Raw genomic sequence first — 18,371 nt, forward strand, 5'->3', positions numbered from 1 at the left:
AACATAAGTGCCTCAGAGGATCAGGACAAGGTTCTGTCTTGTTGGGTACTTTGCTTCCAGAAGTGAGTGACCAGTCCAGTTTTCCTGGAAACACACCAGGAGGGTTGTTCTTGTGTACGTTGCATCATTAGCTTGACTCAGGTGTATGTAGCTGCATCAGCTGCTCACATGTTATTTTAAAATGTCTTTTATTCCCTTACCTGAAAGTGTAAGTCAGTTTAAGTCAAGACAGCAATTTACTATAAGCAACTATCTCCTCTTTCCTCCGTCAATTACTTGCATGCATATGGGCCTATGTTAATTGCACAGTCTGGTCCATTGCACATGAAACATGCGCTTTATCTTATGCACAGCGATATTTCTCACCGTGTGACTTCATAGCGGCATCTGTTTCCCCGCAGCAATAGAGGCTCACATTTCTGAGCTCCTATCAAGCCCGCAGTTGTTGGGACATGCCATTAGGTTTAATGAGCAGAAAACAGGTGATGGATTTGCTTTTGTCTTCAGCCGGCTCTTAACCCATAGTTGAATATAAGCTAATGAAGACCTGGCAGTGAAATCCTAAGAGTTGATTTCAGTGTGCTTAGACTGGAGTTATGCTGCATAAGGGGGTGGTCTTAGTCTCCCATCACACCACCAGAAAAGGGTTACAGGGCTTCAGGTGGTAGCTGGAGATCTCCCACTGCTGTAACTGATCTCCAGGTGACAGAGATCAGCTCACATGGAGAAAATGGGCTCTTCAGAAGGCGGACTCCATGGCATTATGCCCCATTGAAGTCCCTTCCCTAATGCACATTAGAAGAATTTGCATATTAAGACCTCTCTGCCAGATAGGGGGGGGTGGATCAAAGCCCCCAAAAGCAAGGGGACCTCTGCTGGGACCTGGGGACTGGCAACCCTGTCTGACTTTTCTTTCACAAATAGTGATCATTTAAACTTAACTTATTGCTCCTGTTTCGTTTTTGCACCTGTTAAAACATCGTCATCGTGTTGTGTGCTGATTTGATGTTCACCCTCTACGTACATCAGTGAACTGTTACCCTCCATTTCAGTGTCTCTGAGGAAGTGTGCGTGCACACAAAAGCTTTGTTGGTCTTAAAAGTGACGCTGAAATCAAACTTTCGTTCATAATTTAGAAGGTTAATCAAATGTTTTTAAGGGATTGTTATACATTTATATATTATTAGGAAGATTTCCACTGACAGTTTCCAAAATGGCTTTTTAGATAACATCAGTTTAATGTAAACTCAGTTAAAATCAAATGCAGACATTCCCAACTTTTTTTCTTCATACTTTTAAAATACTTTTTGGTGTAAAATGGAAGACTTTCTATACCCATGCTAGGAATGGTTAGAAATTGTTAGGAAAGGGACAGTACATAAAACAGCCCATATTGTAATTCTCTTATGTACGAGCTATCGTGCGGTCCCATCTGGAACATTGTATATGGTTATGGTTGCTGTTATCACAGAAAGGATGTTATAGACCTTGGGAAAGTGCAGAATAAAATGACGGAAATTATTTAAGGGGATGGAAAAGTTAAAGAGTCTGGGACTTTTTATTTTAGAAAAAAACAGTGATGAACTTGTGATGAGCACAAGTGACGAAAGTGAGGTGACATGGTAGAGGTTTATAAAATTACTTAGCAGCAATTAATTAAAAATTAGTCAGCAAGTCATTTAATTGTAAAATTCACTGCCAGTGGACATAGTAATGACAGCTAGCGTAGATGGCTTTAAGGGGGAATTAGACAATAATGGAGGATAGGTTTGTCATAGGGTTGCCAAGGCCAATTTAAGAAATATCTGGGGACATTGGGGGTGGAGCCAGGAGACATTAGGGGTGGAGCCAAGATCAAGGCTGTGACAAGCATAATTGAACTCCAAAGGGAGTTCTGGCCATCACATTTAAAGGGACGGCACACCTTTTCAATGCCTTCCGTCCATAGGAAATAATGAAGGAGAGGGGCACCTTCTTTTGGGGCTCATAGAATTGGACCCCCTGGTCCAATTGTTTTGAAACTTGGGGGATATTTTGGGGAGAGGCACTAGCTGCTGTACTGAAAATTTGGTGCCTCTCCCTCAAAAAACACCCCCCTCAGAGCCCCAGATACCCGCGGATCAATTCTCCATTATTTTCTATGGGAATAAATCTCCATAGGGAATAATAAAGTTCCCAGCAGACATTTCCCTCCCCCCACCCTCTGCTTTCTGATGACCCTGAAGTGGAGGGAGAGCCTCCAAACCGGGGGATCCCCTGCCCCCACCTGGGGATTGGCAACCCTAGTTTGTCACTGGCAGCTAGCCATGATGAGCAAAGAGAACCTCTGTATATGGAGGCAGCATATCTCTGGATACAAGGGGGGCAGGTTGACATCTCTTGCAGTTTTTTTACCCAAAGTGGCTCTCTAAGATTCACCCCAAACTCATAGCATCAGGGGGAAGGCCTTGGCTTCTAGTCCCTATTTGTTTTCCACTGTGAGAACAGGACTGAACTATATGAACCTGGTCTGATCCAGCAGGGCGTTTTGTATGTTGTGGGTTTTAACAAGAGAAATATAGTGACTTTGTTTTAGAAAGCTAGTGGGAATCTTTTATTTAGTATGGTCTTATTTATTAAGTATTTATTTATGGCTCATGATTTATTATGGGTGATTATTTTTTATCCTCTGTTCATTCCCTTATTTTATATCACATCACTTTTATATCGCTCACTATGAGTGTGAAGACAGAGAATATAGAGAACAAATGTGGTGGGATCTTCTGTGCTGTGAAACCAGCATAGGAACGCCTTTGCATATTAGGCCACATCTGCTGATGTAGCCAATCCTCATGGAGCTTACAGTAGACCCTGGAATAAAAACCCTGTAAGCTCTTAGAGGATTGGCTACATTGGGGTGTGTGTCCTAATAAGCAAAGGAGTTCCTGCTATAAAAAAAGGCCCTGCATATAGCAGCAAACTAAACCCTAGTATATCCATCAGTCTTGTCCTTGCTCTGAAGTTTCTGGTTGCTAACCACCTTTGGAGTGGGAGAATGAAGCACATGCATAATTACATGCACATGTGTACACCAGGGCTTTTTTTTGTAGCAGGGGCTCCTTTGCATATTAAGCCACACACCCCTGACGTAGCCAATCCTCCGAGAGTTTACAGGGCTCTTCATACAGGGCCTACTGTAAGATACAGGAGGATTGGCTAATTCAGGGGGATGTGGCCTAATATGCAAAGGAGTCCCTGCTACAAAAAAAGCTCTGGTGTACACACACCTTTTGATGATGTCATGGGTACTAACCCATCAGAGGCCCTCATGGTCACAGCTCATCTTGGAAGAGGGGGGGATGTATTTTTGTTCTGCATGTGGTGAAAATGCTGCTTTGAAACTAACCTCGTTGCTTTAAACCTGATCTGTCTGCCTTCATCCTGAAAGGTGCTGCCAACATGACCTTTGATTCCTAGGAAGCCGACTGATTCCAGCATTCTTTCCTCTCTCCCCCTCCCTGCCCGATTTCCTCCCCAAAGCTCTGGTTTACACGCAGGCGACAGTGTCACAAAACCTGGACCTGGCGGCCTTTCAGACATGAGACAAGTGCCAACTGTTGTGATCGAATACGATGACAATAAAGAAAATGTGCCTCACGAATCAGACTATGAAGATTCTTCCTGCCTCTACGCAAGAGAAGAAGAGGACGAGGATGAAGAGGAAGATGACGAAAGTTCATTATTTACAAGTAAGGCAATATTTGCACTTTTTTGCCTGTTCTTTGCACTCATTACAAAAGAAAGAATAACATTTAAGAGTATAAAAGAGCCCTCCTGGATCAGACCAGTAATCCATCTAGTCCAGCTTTCTGGATCCCAGTAGCTGAAGTGATGAACCAGAAGTGCCACAGAAGGGACACAGAGGCCATAAACTGACTATGCTGGTGCTCCCCAGCAACTGGCATTCAAGATGAAGAAGATATTGGATTTATATCCTGCCCTCCACTCCGAAGAGTCTCAGAGCGGCTCACAATCTCCTTTATCTTCCTCCCCCGCAACAGACACCCTGTGAGGTGGGTGGGGCTAAGAGAGCTCTTACAGCAGCTGCCCTTTCAAGGACAACCTCTGCCAGGGCTATGGCTAACCCAAGGCCATTCCAGCAGGTGCAAGTGGAGGAGTGGGGAATCAAACCCAGTTCTCCCAGATAAGAGTCCACACACTTAACCACTACACCAAACTGGCTCTCAGAGGTATATTGTCCCTCAGGGCTTTTTTTGTAGCAGGAACATGTCTTTTAGTTCTCTTCATCCACATATTTGTTCACTCTCTCAACTCCTGGTGAACAGGATTTCCTTTGGAAGAAGCCATGCTGATTTTTCTTCAGTAAGGCTTGTTCCTCTGTGCATTAAGTAGTTCTTTTATGCTGCTCAGTCTTTCATCCTAATGTCTTTTTATTTTTATGGAATGACTCCTTTCTTGCATTGAGATGAAGATAGCAAAAAGGACTTGGCTTGAGAAAAAGGAAGTCCTCCAAGCTTAGGCACAACTCCAGCTCCGTCCGCACCACCTGTCTGAAGTTCCTGTGCAAAAGTAATCTTCTCCAAAGTAGCCCTCAACAAAGGGATTTTTGCTTACAGTAACACTTTGGCCTTAGTTTGAGAGGGCACTCAGACCGATTTCGCACTCACCTTACGCCGCTCTCACGTTTGTCTTCTCAGCATGGCTCCCTTCCAATTTCCCACTATCTGCCCCAGAGTTTCAGCAAGCCTCGGTGTTTTCGCACAGTTAACAGAAACTGGTTTTTAGTGGTTTCTGTTTACTGCGCAAAAACACCGATGCTTGCTGCAGCCCCAGGGCAGATAGTGGGAAATCTGAAGGGAGCCGCACTGAGAAGACCACCGTGAGAGCGGCGTAAGGTGTGTGCGAAATCGGTCCCAAACTTTGGAAGGAGTTTTAAATTAAATTAAACTTTTTTGTCTGTGGTAAAGGATAATTTTAACACAGACTAAAAGTTTAATTTAAAACTTTAATTTAAAAGATCTTCCCAAGCAGGGAGGATTTAAAAAAAAAAAAAGTGTGTTGCTGTGATCCTGTTGATGCGGAGAAACCCTAGAGTGAATTCTGTTCTCCAAAGCCTCTTCTTTCTGTCCTAGGTTCCCTGGCAATGAAAGTCTGCAGGAAAGATTCTTTAGCCATCAAACTTAGCAACAGGCCTTCCAAACGAGAACTGGAGGAAAAGAATATCCTCCCCATGCAGACCGATGAAGAGCGGCTTGAACTGAGGCAGCAAATTGGGACCAAGCTGACCAGGTAAGAACCGAACACTTTCCTGTTCTTCCCAGACAATAAATGATGGAGGAAGGGCCCTGACCAAGTTATTTTTTTTATTCCTGTCATAACATGCAAGGCTCTATCAGCCCTGTCTCCCTCACAGGGTATCTGTTCTGGGGAGAGGAAGAGAAGGCTATTGTAAGCCACTCTCAGACTCCTTTAAGTAATGGAAAGTGGGGTCTAAAAACCAGATCTTCCTCCTGTTGAAATCAGTGGGACTTTCAAATGCTTCAGTTTGGCTGGATTTTACTTTATGGAACTACGCATATTGCTTGCGAATCCATCTGGAAAGCTAAAAAGAGAGATCAAGGCTTTGTTCCTCAATTTCTGTCCCAGTCTTACTTCCCTTTCATCATCACAGCAAATTTACAATGGTCAGCTTCTATCTGAATCCCGCAGTGCTGCTTCAAAGCACAACAAAAGCCACTTCTCTGTTCTTCTCAGTATCTTCTCAGCATCTGTACTCATCAATGGATATAATTCAGACTTGCTCACAACATTACAAAATCCCGGCAAGCGGAATTAACGCAGACGCTTTAATTATTTAGTTTTGAAGGAAATAACATGTAGTGTTTCTCCAGCTATCATTTTTACTGCTTCTAGCAGGGAAAAGTTTTTACAAATTTTCAAAGTTGCATAATTAAATGTTCAGATTCTCCTAAAAGCTCTCTGCTGATTCAGATAATTTAAAAAAAAATTAAGATTTTGACACACTATTATAAACAACAGCATTCACACAGAGAGCAGAAGGCATTGCTGGCATATGATGGCATGTATCACCAGGGTTTTTTTTTTTTAGCAGGAACGCAGTTTTGGCTGGCTTGGCATCAGGGGGTGTGGCCTGATATGCAAATGAGTTCCCGCTGGGCTTTTCTACAAAAAAGCCCTATGTATCACACTGGGAAATGAACTAGTAGATGAGCCCAAGATGATACAGTTGATGTTATTAGAGTCTGTAATAGTAATCTCCAGATCTCCTGCTTTGACAGCCGATCTCCAGATGATAGCAATCGGTTCCCCTGGAGAAAACAGCTGCTTTGGAGGATGGACCCTATGGCCCATGTTGAGGTCCCTCCCTCCTTTTGATGGGTGTGAACCCACAGGTCACTATTAAAAAGGTAAAGGCAGTCCCCTGTGCAAACACCAGTCGTTTGCAGCTCTGGGGTGATGTCTCATCACGATTTTTTCTTGGCAGACTTTTTATGGGGTGGTTTGCCATTGCCTTCCCCAGTCATCTACACTTTACCCCCAGCAAGCTGGGTACTCATTGTACTGACCTCAGAAGGATGGATGGCTGAGTCAACCTCAAGCTGGCTACCTGAACCCAGCTTCTGCTGGGATCGAATTCAGGTTGTGATCAGAGAGTTCGGACTGCAGTACTGCAGCTTTACCACGCTGCACCACGGGGCTGTGCTAAATTTTTCTCAGCATGAAATTTTATGTATAGATTATAAATTTTAGAGATATCAAACCGGTGGAGATCTTAAATTCTTGCGTTAGGATTTTAAATGTTAAATTTTAGAGATATTTCTGTTATTTTTAGACCAATTCTATCCTTAAATGTTTCATTGAATAGTTCTTGCTTTTGACTTGTACTGATTGTTGGCCGAATAAATTGATTGATTGATTGCCCTCACCTGGCTCCACCCCCAAAATCTCGATGTTATTTCCCAGCCAAGAGCTGCCAACCCTAGTAATTGTCCGGATTAGGAAGATTAGATTTACATTGTAAGGGGAGGGACGGTGGCTCAGTGGTAGAGCATCTGCTTGGGAAGCAGAAGGTCCCAGGTTCAATCCCTGGTATCTCCAAAAAAGGGTCCAGGTAAATAGGTGTGAAAAACCTCAGCTTGAGACCCTGGAGAGCCGCTGCCAGTCTGAGAAGACAATACTGACTTTGATGGACCAAGGGTCTGGTTCAGTATAAGGCAGCTTCATATGTTCATTTTAGATAGCTACATTTCAGTCTGTGCTTCTTTCATTCCATCATCTCTTGACCTTTTTCTCTGCTTGATTTTTTAAAACCTCTTAAATAAAATGAATGCAACACGAGGATCCGCTCATAGCATTTGAAGACATGAGCCCTGTTCCGTGGAAGTTTATGCTGGATTAACACTTTGTGAGCCTTTGCAGCCAGATTTCATGTTTTGTTGTGGTGGTGTTTGCTGCTGCTGCTGCTGCTGCTGCTGCTGCTGCAACAGACTAACACAACTACCACTCTGTAATGATTGATACTGAAGGAAAATTGTCTTGAGTGCAGAAATCAGAATAGTATTGTGCAAATCTGGTCCAGAGAGATGTATATATAGCACCGTATCATTCCCTCCTGATTACTCTTTTCAGAAAAGAGTCACTAAGACAAACGGAGAGAGGTAATAGCCCTTGCTCTGACAGTTTGTTTCTATGGCAACCAGTGAACTCTGCAGTGTTGAATAGAGAGCTTGATTCAGATTTGAGAGGGCGCTGCACATTGGATATAGGAAACTGTCAACTCAGATGAATTCTGACTATTGGTTCAATATTGGCTTCTCTGCCAAGTCAAGGACTTTAGATAGAGCACTGATACCAGAATTTCTTTAAGAACATAACAGGAGCCATGTTGGATCAAGCCAGTGGCCCATCCAGGCCAACACTCTGTAACACACAATGACCAAAAAACCCAGGTGCCATCAGAAGGTCCATCAGTGGGGCCTGGACACCAGAAGCCCTCCCGCTGTTGCACCCCCCCCCCCCCCAGACACCAAGAATACAGAGCATCACTGCCCCAGACAGAGAGTTCCAACAGTACACTGTGGCTAATAGCCACTGATAGACCTCTGCTCCATATGTTTATCCAATCCTCTCTTGAAGCTGGCATTGCTTGCAGCCACCACCACCTCCTGTTGCAGTAAATTCCATGTGTTAATCACCCTTTGGGTGAAGAAATACTTCCTTTTATCCATTCTAACCCGACTGTTCAGCAATTTCATGGAGTGCCCACAAGTTCTCGTATTGTGGGAAAGGAAGGAAAGTCCTTTTTTCTCTACCTTCTCTATCCCATGCATAATCTTGTAAACCTCTATCATGTCACCCCTCAGTCAACGTTTCTGCAAGCTAAAGAGCCTCAAGCGTTTTAAATCTTTAAATCAGAGAAAAGCATATGCACTGCCATGGAGCCACAGATCTTCCCCTTGAGATCATAGCACAATCCACTACTTTGAACAGTACCATGACTGACAATTTGACCACTCCATTAACAAGCCCATGCCATTGGGTGGCACTTTCACAGGTGGAGGAGGTGGCTTTGGTTGTGGGGGGGGGGGCAGAGGGAGCAATCAGTGTGCCAGGGCTTAGTCCAGTGTGCCAGGGCTTCACCGCCATGGCAAGCATGCTGTCATGCTGAGGTGCCTGCTTCCCCGTTCTTGCAAGCCAGGTAGAACTCTCTGTACGCTGGGCAGGAAGTTTTCCTACTCCTGTTTGTCAGAATGATGGAACTCATTCCTAAATACCGATGGATATTCCTTTGTAATTTGGATATTCCTTTGTAATCTGTCAGGCCTTGGATTCAGCAGGAGCTCACAGGAGCGCATCTCCTGAACCTTTCTGAGGGTTCCCCCTCCTCCTCCCCACCTTGTCCATTGAATAGTAGGTGCAGCTGCATAACAATCCCTGGATGAGCTCCATCACCTATTTTTCTACAAAGCGACCGTTGGTTACGGATGTAACTAACATGAATTTGAACAGACTTCGGAGGATGGTGGAAGACAGGAAGGCCTGGTGTGACTTGGTCCAAGGCGTTGCAAAGAGTCGGACTTGCCAAGAGTCAGACTTCCTTTGTAATACTTCCATAACATCCATGCAGCTTCAGCAAAATCCCATGCTATTGTAATATGCCAATCTGGCAGTTGGTATTAAGTAAGTGTTCGTCAGCATAGCATTTTTTAAAGACTACATGGTCGTATTCTTTGTTCTCTAATACTATTTTCCGGAACTTCATTATCACATCTGTCTTCCCCTGTTCCACAGGAATGGCCACGTAATGATTCAGATCTCAAGCTAAATTAAGGAACTGGACCTTGGGGAAGAGGCAAAAGACACATTTTGATTGCAGTTGGCAATTTTTAATCATTTTTTTTTTCAAAGCATTTGTGCCATTCTGACAAAAGTCCCTGCAGGCTCCGAACAACCATCTGATTAAATTACCTAGACTGTTTGCAGAAAGGTTTTTTAAAAAAAAACAACCACAGAACAAAAAAGAAATGTATGTAGAATGATTCCTTAGGAAACATTTGTTATTGTCAGCGTTGAACTAGATTTTGTTTTTTTTAATCCTATGGAGGTGGAGGATTTAATTATTTAAATGTTCATACAAAGCCATGTTACAGCTCAGTGGCATTCATGGAGGTATTTCGCAGATCCAAATTAGACACGGTGAAAAAGAGAAGTTGCTGTGATCACAAGAGTAAAGCAGTGTATTAAAGTCTTTTCCCTGACATATTGCAAGGACAAGGAGCAATCTGTTGTTGCTAAAAGGACTGGAAAAGGAATCTGAACTAGGGTTGCCAGCTCTGGGTTGGGAATTTTCAGGCGATTTGGGGGCGGAGCTTGGAGAGGCACCTCAGGGAGGTATAGTGTCATCGAATCCACCTTCGGAAGTATCTGTCTTCTCCAGGGGAATTAATCTGCAGTCTGGTGATCAGATGCAATTCCAGAAGGTCTCCAGGGCCCATCTGGAGGTTGACAATCTTGATATGAACTAATCCAGGGGTGTCAAACATGTGGCCCAGAGGCTGAATCAGGCCCCTGGAGGGCTCCTTTCAGGCCCCCGAGCAACTGGCTCTTGTCTGCTTCCTTCAGCCAGTTTGGTGTAGTGGTTAAATGTGCGGACTCTTATCTGGGAAAACCGGGTTTCTCCCATTCCTCCACTTACAGCTGCGGGAATGGCCTTGGGTCAGCCATAGCTCTGGCAGAGGTTGTCCTTGAAAGGGCAGCTGCTGTGAGAGCCCTCTCAGCCCCACCCACCTCACAGGGTGTCTGTTGTGGGGGGAGAAGATATAGGAGATTGTAAGCTGCTCTGAGTCTCTGATTCAGAGAGAAGGGCGGGGTATAAATCTGCAGTCGTCTTCTTCTCCCTCTCTCTTGCTTCCTTTTGCATCGCCGCTTGCTTTGCAAGGCTTGCTCAGTCGCAAAGGAGCTACAGAGCAAAACCTCTATTTTCTCCATTGGTTGAGGCTCTTCTGCCTCCTGGTCCCCTGGGGAGGAAGGGAAAGAGACAGCGCTTCCTTTGCCCCGTTCCCTGGATCCCGCAGGAAAAATACAAAGAAAGCAGCTTTAAGACCAACAGAGTGAGAAAGGGAGAAAAGTACTTCTCATGTTTTAAGCATGTTTTATTTTAAGGTTTTAAAAAAGAAAAAATCTTTAGTCGTGTTTGCCTGTGTCCTTTAAAAAGTTTATATCTCTGCTACCTAATCTTAAATATGGCTTGGCCTGACAAGGTCTCATTTATGTCAGATCCAGCCCTCATAGCAAATGAGCTCGACACCCCTGAACTAATCCTAGCAGAATTTTTGCAGGGTTTTCTTTTAACCATATGGCAGCTGATAGTGGCTTGGGGCATGATGGGATAGTACTACAAAGAAAAGAGGGGAAGGGCGTAGCAGTGGAAAGGGAGAGGATAGATATTGCCAGCCTGCTCTGGCATCTCCCAGCTGGAGCAAGGGCCCAGGGTGCATTTAGTTGGAAAGTTCAGTGCTAGTTTCCAGTTCAGTGCGCTGATGCAATTCTTAAATAGCTGTGTCCCTTATAACAGGTCTGTGAGAATTTTTGGAATCCACATTTTGTAGTAGTAAATACTTGGTATCGTTTTAGTCGACTTAATTTGATGTTCCAGGGACTGCAGCCAGGTGTGTTAACAGAGTCACACCAATTTCCCACTAGCGTTGCTCAGCCCTGAGGCTTCCTCTCCCCCCCCCCCCCCCGCGCCCAGCTCAAGTGATCTTTTTCCTATCAAGTGCTCCGTGGGTGCATTTTGAGCTGCAAAAACCTCCAGTTCCCTGTGCCATTTTTAGATGCTGCCTTTTGAGGATTACGTTGCAGCGCAGAGAATTAGAAGTTGCCGCAACTCAGAACGCACCCATGGATCAACTAGTGGGAAAACTATTGCTTGCTCCAAGGAAAACAAAAGCCTGGGGGTGGAGCAACGCTAGTGGGAAATCAGTCTCTGTCTTCTCTCTCTTTTTCTGTCTCTCCTATGATTTCTGGGGACTCTTCTGTTCCATAGCCCTCCATATAACCTGATCTGCAAGTCTTCTTGCAGCTTAATCTATGCTTTAGACCAGTGGTCTTCTACGCATGGGTTGAGACCATCAGGTCAGTAGTGAAGCCCTGACAGCTGGGTTGCAAGCTTTAAAGCCGCCTTTTTTTCCCCCTTTTTGGCTAATTTTTGCTGCTATGGAAAGAAGAAGATTTTTGGATTTATATCCCGCCCTATACTCTGAATCTCAGAGTCTCAGAGCGGTCACAAACTCCTCTACCTTCCCACCCCCCACAACAAACTCCCTGTGAGGTAGGTGGGGCTGAGAGTGTTTTCATAGCAGCTGCCCTTTCAAGAACAACTCCTGCGAGAGCTATGGCTGACCCAAGGTCATTCCAGCAGGTGCAAGTGGAGGAGTGGGGAATCAAACCCGGCTCTCACAGATAAGAGTCCGCGAACTTATCCACTACACCAAACTGGAAAGAGCAAGGATGTCATTTGTCCTCAGGCCCGTAGCTACAGAGGGGCCAGGCCCATTCTTTCAAAAACCCCTTCCAACTGTATGTCCCCTCCACTGGAGGGCCTCCAATCTGTCACCTTTGCTCACTGCCACTCTGAACAGGTAGTAGCATTGCTGCTGGTCTTTTCACTTTTTTGTCTCCCCTTCCCTAACACAGCGTGCAGATCAAAGGGAGGGGGGGAGTCAAGGGGTCTCTTTTTCTCTAAGAGAGGGGCACATAGGAAATAGGTTGGGGAGCAGAGCTGTTGTGACTGCCCTGATGAAGGGGGGTTAGCTTGTGGAACTCAAGGCAGTGTACAGTGCCAAGAGCCTAGGGCCATCAAACTGGGTGCCCCCCCAAAAAAAACCCCCAATAAATCTTGCTGTGGGCCCCACCAAACATGAAATTCTGGCTACGGCCCTGTTTGTCCTGCCTTTCACACATGACAAAAAGAGCATCAGGATGGTAAGGTGAGGACCATAATGTCATGAAACTGGTGGCCACAGACTTGTGGTTTGCTGAGATCTTTGCTGCCCACTAGTACTAAAGGTGGGTCCCAGATCTGGAAAGGCAGAAGATCACTGGCTCACACCAAGTACAAAGAACTGACATTCCCATAGCACTTCAAGCAAAACTTGGGAAAAATCGAAGTACCAGACGCGTCACCAGCTTGGTTGCAAATAGACACCTGCAGCTGGTTGTATTACTGTCATGGATCCTTTTTTGAAAAGTATCATCCCATCATTCCTACTTAAAATGCCTGAAGCACATTTGATTTAAAAACAAAATAGGGTTGTGTTCAATCTTCCCTCTAAGCGGCAGAGTTTTGTGAGCAAAAATTCTACTTTGTGAGCTACGGGCATTAAAGCTGTGAGCTACTGCATAAATTAGTGTGCTCTGGGGTCATCCTTCCTGAGCTAAGACAAAAAAGTGTGAGCCAAAGGCTAAAAATCTGAGCTAACTCACGCTAACTCAGCTTAGAGGAAACACTGGTTGTGTTACTGTCATAAGTAATTTTTTGAAAAGTATCCTCCCAACATTTCTCCTTAAAATGCCTAAAGCACATCTGATTTTTTTTAAAAAATAGGGTTTTTAAATGCATGAAAATGCAAATATATATTTGAACATAACATCCTATAACCATTAAAAATATTCAGTTTCTCTCATGAGTGAAATTTACTATACCAGAAGCTTCTAGGCAATTTTGCTGCCTTACATTCCTCCCTAATTATGATTTATTCTAATTGTAGCAGCTGCAAAGGGATACAGTTCCAGAAGGACAGAGCAAGAAGTTGTATTCTTCCCTAGCAAGGAAAGTAAATGCTAGCAAGTAGCTGTGCATAAAATTTGAGGTGCATACTCTGTGTGTGGTGCCATCAGGTCATTGCCAACTTATGAAAACCCTATGTCTTAATGTTCTCCAAAACTTCCAATCATTAACAGTCTTGTTTGAGTCTTGCAAACTGAGGGCCCCGGCTTCCTTGATCGAGTCAATCCATCTCACATTAGGTCTTCCTCTTTTCCGGCTGCCTTTGACTTTTCCTAGCATTATTGTTTTTTTCCCATGATTCTTGTCTTCACAGGATGTGACCAAAGCACGATAGCCTCAGTTTAGTCATTTTAGTATCTAGGGAGTGCCCAGGCACTCACTAAGCACCTGTTCTGGGCAGTTGACTGCACCAGCGTTTAAAGAGGAGGGAAAAGGTGAAACAATTTCATATACATAGCATGTCCTGCTCTTAAACCAGAGAACAGGCCTTCTCTATAAAAGCACCCCAATGGTGGAACCAGCTGCCGGAAGAGGTGCGGGCCCTACGGGACATTAGCCGATTCCGTAGGGCGTGCAAAACCGCCCTCTTCCGACTAGCCTTCCAAGATGGAACCTGAAATAAACACCATGCCATCACTAACATCAATAATTGAGATAGCAATAAGATGAGATTATTTTAGATTGATTTTAGACTTTTATATTATGTAAACTTAATGGTAAACTTTAAATGGTATAGAAATGTATAATTGTTTTATTGTTCAACGTGGCTTTTGACACACCCTGTAAGCCGCCCTGAGCCTGCCCCGGCGGGGAGGGCGGGGTATAAATAAAATTTTATTATTATTATTATTAAACCTAAATCATTTAAAATAAGGTTTCCAAAATACACTTTTCATCAAGAGGTTCTTGTGAGAGACCACAATGCTGAATGCTATGGGAACAGGATTCTTAATAGACCTAGGGAGAAGAAGATGACGACGACGACGACCACCACCACCGATTTATACCCTGCCCTTCTCTCTGAATCAGTCTCAGAGAAGCTTACAATCTCTTTTATCTCCTTCCCCCACAACAGTCACCCTGTGAGGTAAGTGGAGCTGAGAGGACTCTCGCAGAAGCTGCCATTTCAAGGACAACTCTTGCGAGAGCTATGGCTGACCCAAGGCCATTCCAGCAGCTGCAAGTGGAGGAGTGGGGAATCAAACCCGGTTCTCCCACATAAGAGTCTGCACATTTAACCACTACACCAAACTTGAAGTCAACACTGAGTCTGCCCAGGAAGTTCAGACGCCTTTATATAATACAGCAACTTATTAAATCTTATTTTACTGCTAAACATAAAATGAAATGCATTCTTTAACTCATCTGCATTTTTTGTCCTTTTTAAATACTGATGGAAAATGAAATGATAATTAACTATAAAATGATATCAGTGCAACTTTCTACCTATTTGGCCACCCCTTCTCTCTTTTGCAAAAGCTGTCCAAATTTCTTTATAGTCCCATGCAATCTTTCATGCCTGTAGAAGAAGACTTAATGACAACTGAACATGCCACTCAAGGGATGATTTGATATCCCATCAATCAGAAGTCTCGTTTCCATAACTCATGGCTCAATGTTGACAGATTGAGGCCAGAATCAGACTTCAGCTTCTAAGGTGGCATGAAGATTTTGGACGTAACTAACGTCAGACTCACCAGGTCCAGAGGCAAAGAAGAAGGAAAGGTGGAAAAAAAACCTGTACAGGCTGATACAAGAGTACCAGTAAGAATGCAGCTGAAGTGCTACCTCCCATCATCTGTTTTGAGAGCGCCCACAACTGATCTCCAAGTGACAGAGATCTCTTCCCCTGGAGAAAGTGGCCGCTTTAGAAGGTGGACTCTATGGCATTGTACCCCACTGAAGTCCCTCCTCTCCCCAAATCCCACCCTCCTCAGGGTCCAACCCCAAAATCTCCAGGTGATATCTAACCCGGAGCTGTCAACCCTACCCAAGAGAGACAGTACTTGTAAAAAGAAATGCAGACTGATTTTACATCAGGCTTGTTCCGGGTGGAGAGCCCTTTTGCTCCCAGTGCTTTTTTCCATTTCCGCACAAGCTGGCATGCCACTTTCCCACGGCAAGCAAGATCCTCTTACAAGTAGTTTCTGCTTGCCGCAGAAAATGGCATACCAGCTTGCAGCTCTGCGGCAGCTTGTGCAAAAACAGAGAGAAGTGCCGAGGGCAAAAGGGCTCTTCCCCTGGAACAAGCCCTAGTGCGATATTGGTCTAAGTTGCATTCACCCCCGAAGACAGACACGTGTACCCTTAGTTGGTTACACAGAAGAGGGAATTTCAGCAAGTATACTTTCCCCCCATTCCTGCATGGCAGAGAGCAACTGCAGAATTAAATGTATATGATGCCACTAGTTGGACGAAACCAGCTCCCAATTGGCTGGTGTTCTGGCTCCTCAGTAGTGGTTGTCCTCCACCAGCTTCTCCCTGTCCAGTTCTGCAATCAGATTCTGAGAGGTGAATATATTGCCAGGTGGAGAAATTAGTTGATGCCAACCTGAGAGACATCATAGTCTGATTTTTCAACCTTTGTACCAAAGGGAAAAAATTTTATGTGCATCTCCATTTTATTCTCATGCAGCCCTAAAGTACATACAGCTAGGCTTCTATAAGTAATTTGTCCTGTGATCTTAATGGAAATCAGGATGTGAATTCAGTTCCATTGTAGTCCGGCACACCACACTGGCTCTCAGATAAACCATACTGTGCTGCGGAGACTATTATGAAACCTCGCATCCACATCCTGCTTCAAAGAGGAATTCTGATTAAACTACATGCATGAATTCCTTATAATAAAGAATGCTGAAACAAATGGGACCCACAAGCACACCAACTGGAGAACACCTTTTTCACCTTCAACTAAGGCCTTCAGAATATGTTTATTTTGCCAAAATTAGTCCTGGGTCACTCGGGGGGAGGGGGGGTTGTTTGTTTTTTATAGAGCCCCATTTCAGTCATTGTCTGTTCCTCTAAATCTTTATCCATCTTCAATGCACTGAACCCCTGAAGAGACTATAAATATACAGAACAAAACAAAATAGAAGATATTGATTTTTATTTTATGTTTCAGTCCAGTTCTACTAATATTAAAAAAAAAATGGCATTTGCAGTGGAATGGTTGCCCAAGAGTGTGGATGGGGATGTGCCTCAGAACGAACATCCCACAAAAACAACGCAGTGCAAAGAGACAACACCTGCAGTCAGATGTGTAGTCTGATCTATGTATGGATGTGCAACTGATTAACATCCACAGATTTTGATCCAGCCAGTGATCAATGAATGGAAGCCTGTTTCCATACAAGTGGCTGGATCCAGCCCAGTGTTTCTGCCAGGGCATTTTTTTGTAGCAGGAACTTCTTTGCATATTAGGGCACACACACACCCCGATGTAGCCAATCCTCCAAGAGCTTACAGGGCTCTTCTTACAAGGCATACTGTAAGCTCTTGGTGGATCCGCCATATCAGTGGGGTGTAGCCTAATATGCAAAGGAGTTCGGGCTACAAAAAAGCCCTAGTTTCTGCAGGCACAAGGAGTCTGACTTCCTTGGCTCCCTCTCCTGTATCAACCCTAAAGTACTTGATTCATTAAGAGGCATGCGGTTAACTATCCTACTTGTAAGTCACAAGAACTTGGAGAAAATTCAAGGGTTTTTATAATATAGAGGATTCCACACAATGATGAGACGAGGGTGTAGTGATCATAGCTCTTTTATTAGATACAGCATAGTATAGCGCTACACTAGAAGATTGAATACTAGGCCAACGGGGCCAACTATATATACACTTAGAGTTCCCGTGCTAGCATGCTATTGGACCATTCAAACCAGCAGGGGGCTCTTGATTGGAGCAGGGCAGCAGGGATTTGGATCCTACTGCTTATTGTTCCTGAGTCCCCAAGCTCAGTCCTACAGGCTCCAATGAGCCAGGCAAGAACTCCATATCATAGTCACAATTCAGATCACATATACAACAGTTTTTTTTCAAACATGGGAGAGTTTATCAATCTTGAGCACATGCTCACATTCACAAACACGCACACCTGCTTTGTGTCATTTACCTACAGCAATTTTCTGTAACAATAATTCAGCTCAAACTCAGCTTCTGGTCCTCAGCCAAATAAACCAGTGATTCTAGCGCAAATCTGAAAAAGACATTTATTTTCCTAAAGTGTCATGATTTCAGAGAGCAAACAAATTGTATTTTGCCGTTTTTAGTAGCATTCTCCTGTGACAATTCCTTGTCAAGAATTTGATATATAAACTCCTGTGAGCGTTAAGGAGCAGCATATTTTAACATTTATCAACTGACTCTTTAGCACAGTCAAATGCAATGCCATGTATCAAAGACTTCTACTACCAGATTCCAGATACAACTTTGCACCACCACCACCACCACCACCATGGAAGGGAGGTCATGCATCACACAAGTTTGTGTGCAGGTGTCTCAGATATGAACCCCATCATTTCTTATTTTGGAATCTCTCTAAATGTTCTGCCTTTTGCAAGGAAAGGCAACTGTCAGAGTAAATGAGCAGATCTCACTGGTTTGCAATGGGGAAAATTCAGTTTATTTATGATGTCATTAGAATCTTAACGTATCTGTCTAGTAGTAATTATGGTTTTGTACAGCGTTTTCTGCTTGGTTTCAATCTGGGCTAAATAAGAGCTTTCAGCTTGAACTAATTTAGTGCTATAAACATGGGTTCTCACGACACAATCTTACTCAACAAAAGAGTTCCTTTCGGCTGAATAACCAGTAACCCAAACATATGTGTTGGCTTTGCAAATCCTGTGTGAATGGTAGAGTGGCATTCTGTGGTGTAGTAAGCAGGAGAGAGACATCCTGGTCCATTCCACTGACCATATAGTTTCTGTACGCAAATCTTGCTTCCATGGCTGAACAACAGTCTCTGCCCCTAATCAGCCTCTAATAACCCACCCGTACGGCACAACTTTGCTGTTGGACCAGTAGTTGGTGGTTTCAGGACCAATGCAAGATGGCCTGATTT

The 18,371-nt window shown here is 44.0% G+C and overlaps 1 protein-coding gene across 8 annotated transcripts in view; it reads left to right on the forward strand.

Moving 5' to 3' along the window:
- Positions 1 to 18,371, forward strand: part of PHACTR1 (phosphatase and actin regulator 1) — a 635,410-nt gene that overhangs the window by 574,804 nt on the left and 42,235 nt on the right. For all 8 annotated transcript variants that reach the window (XM_060244218.1, XM_060244224.1, XM_060244220.1 and 5 more), the window contains 2 exons: positions 3,520 to 3,728; positions 5,133 to 5,289. In XM_060244218.1, the coding sequence (XP_060100201.1) occupies positions 3,520 to 3,728; positions 5,133 to 5,289 (366 nt within the window). The remainder of the gene's footprint in view (positions 1 to 3,519; positions 3,729 to 5,132; positions 5,290 to 18,371) is intronic.

Source organism: Heteronotia binoei, chromosome 7 (assembly GCF_032191835.1).
Source record: "Heteronotia binoei isolate CCM8104 ecotype False Entrance Well chromosome 7, APGP_CSIRO_Hbin_v1, whole genome shotgun sequence".
In the NCBI taxonomy this organism is placed as follows: domain Eukaryota; kingdom Metazoa; phylum Chordata; class Lepidosauria; order Squamata; family Gekkonidae; genus Heteronotia; species Heteronotia binoei.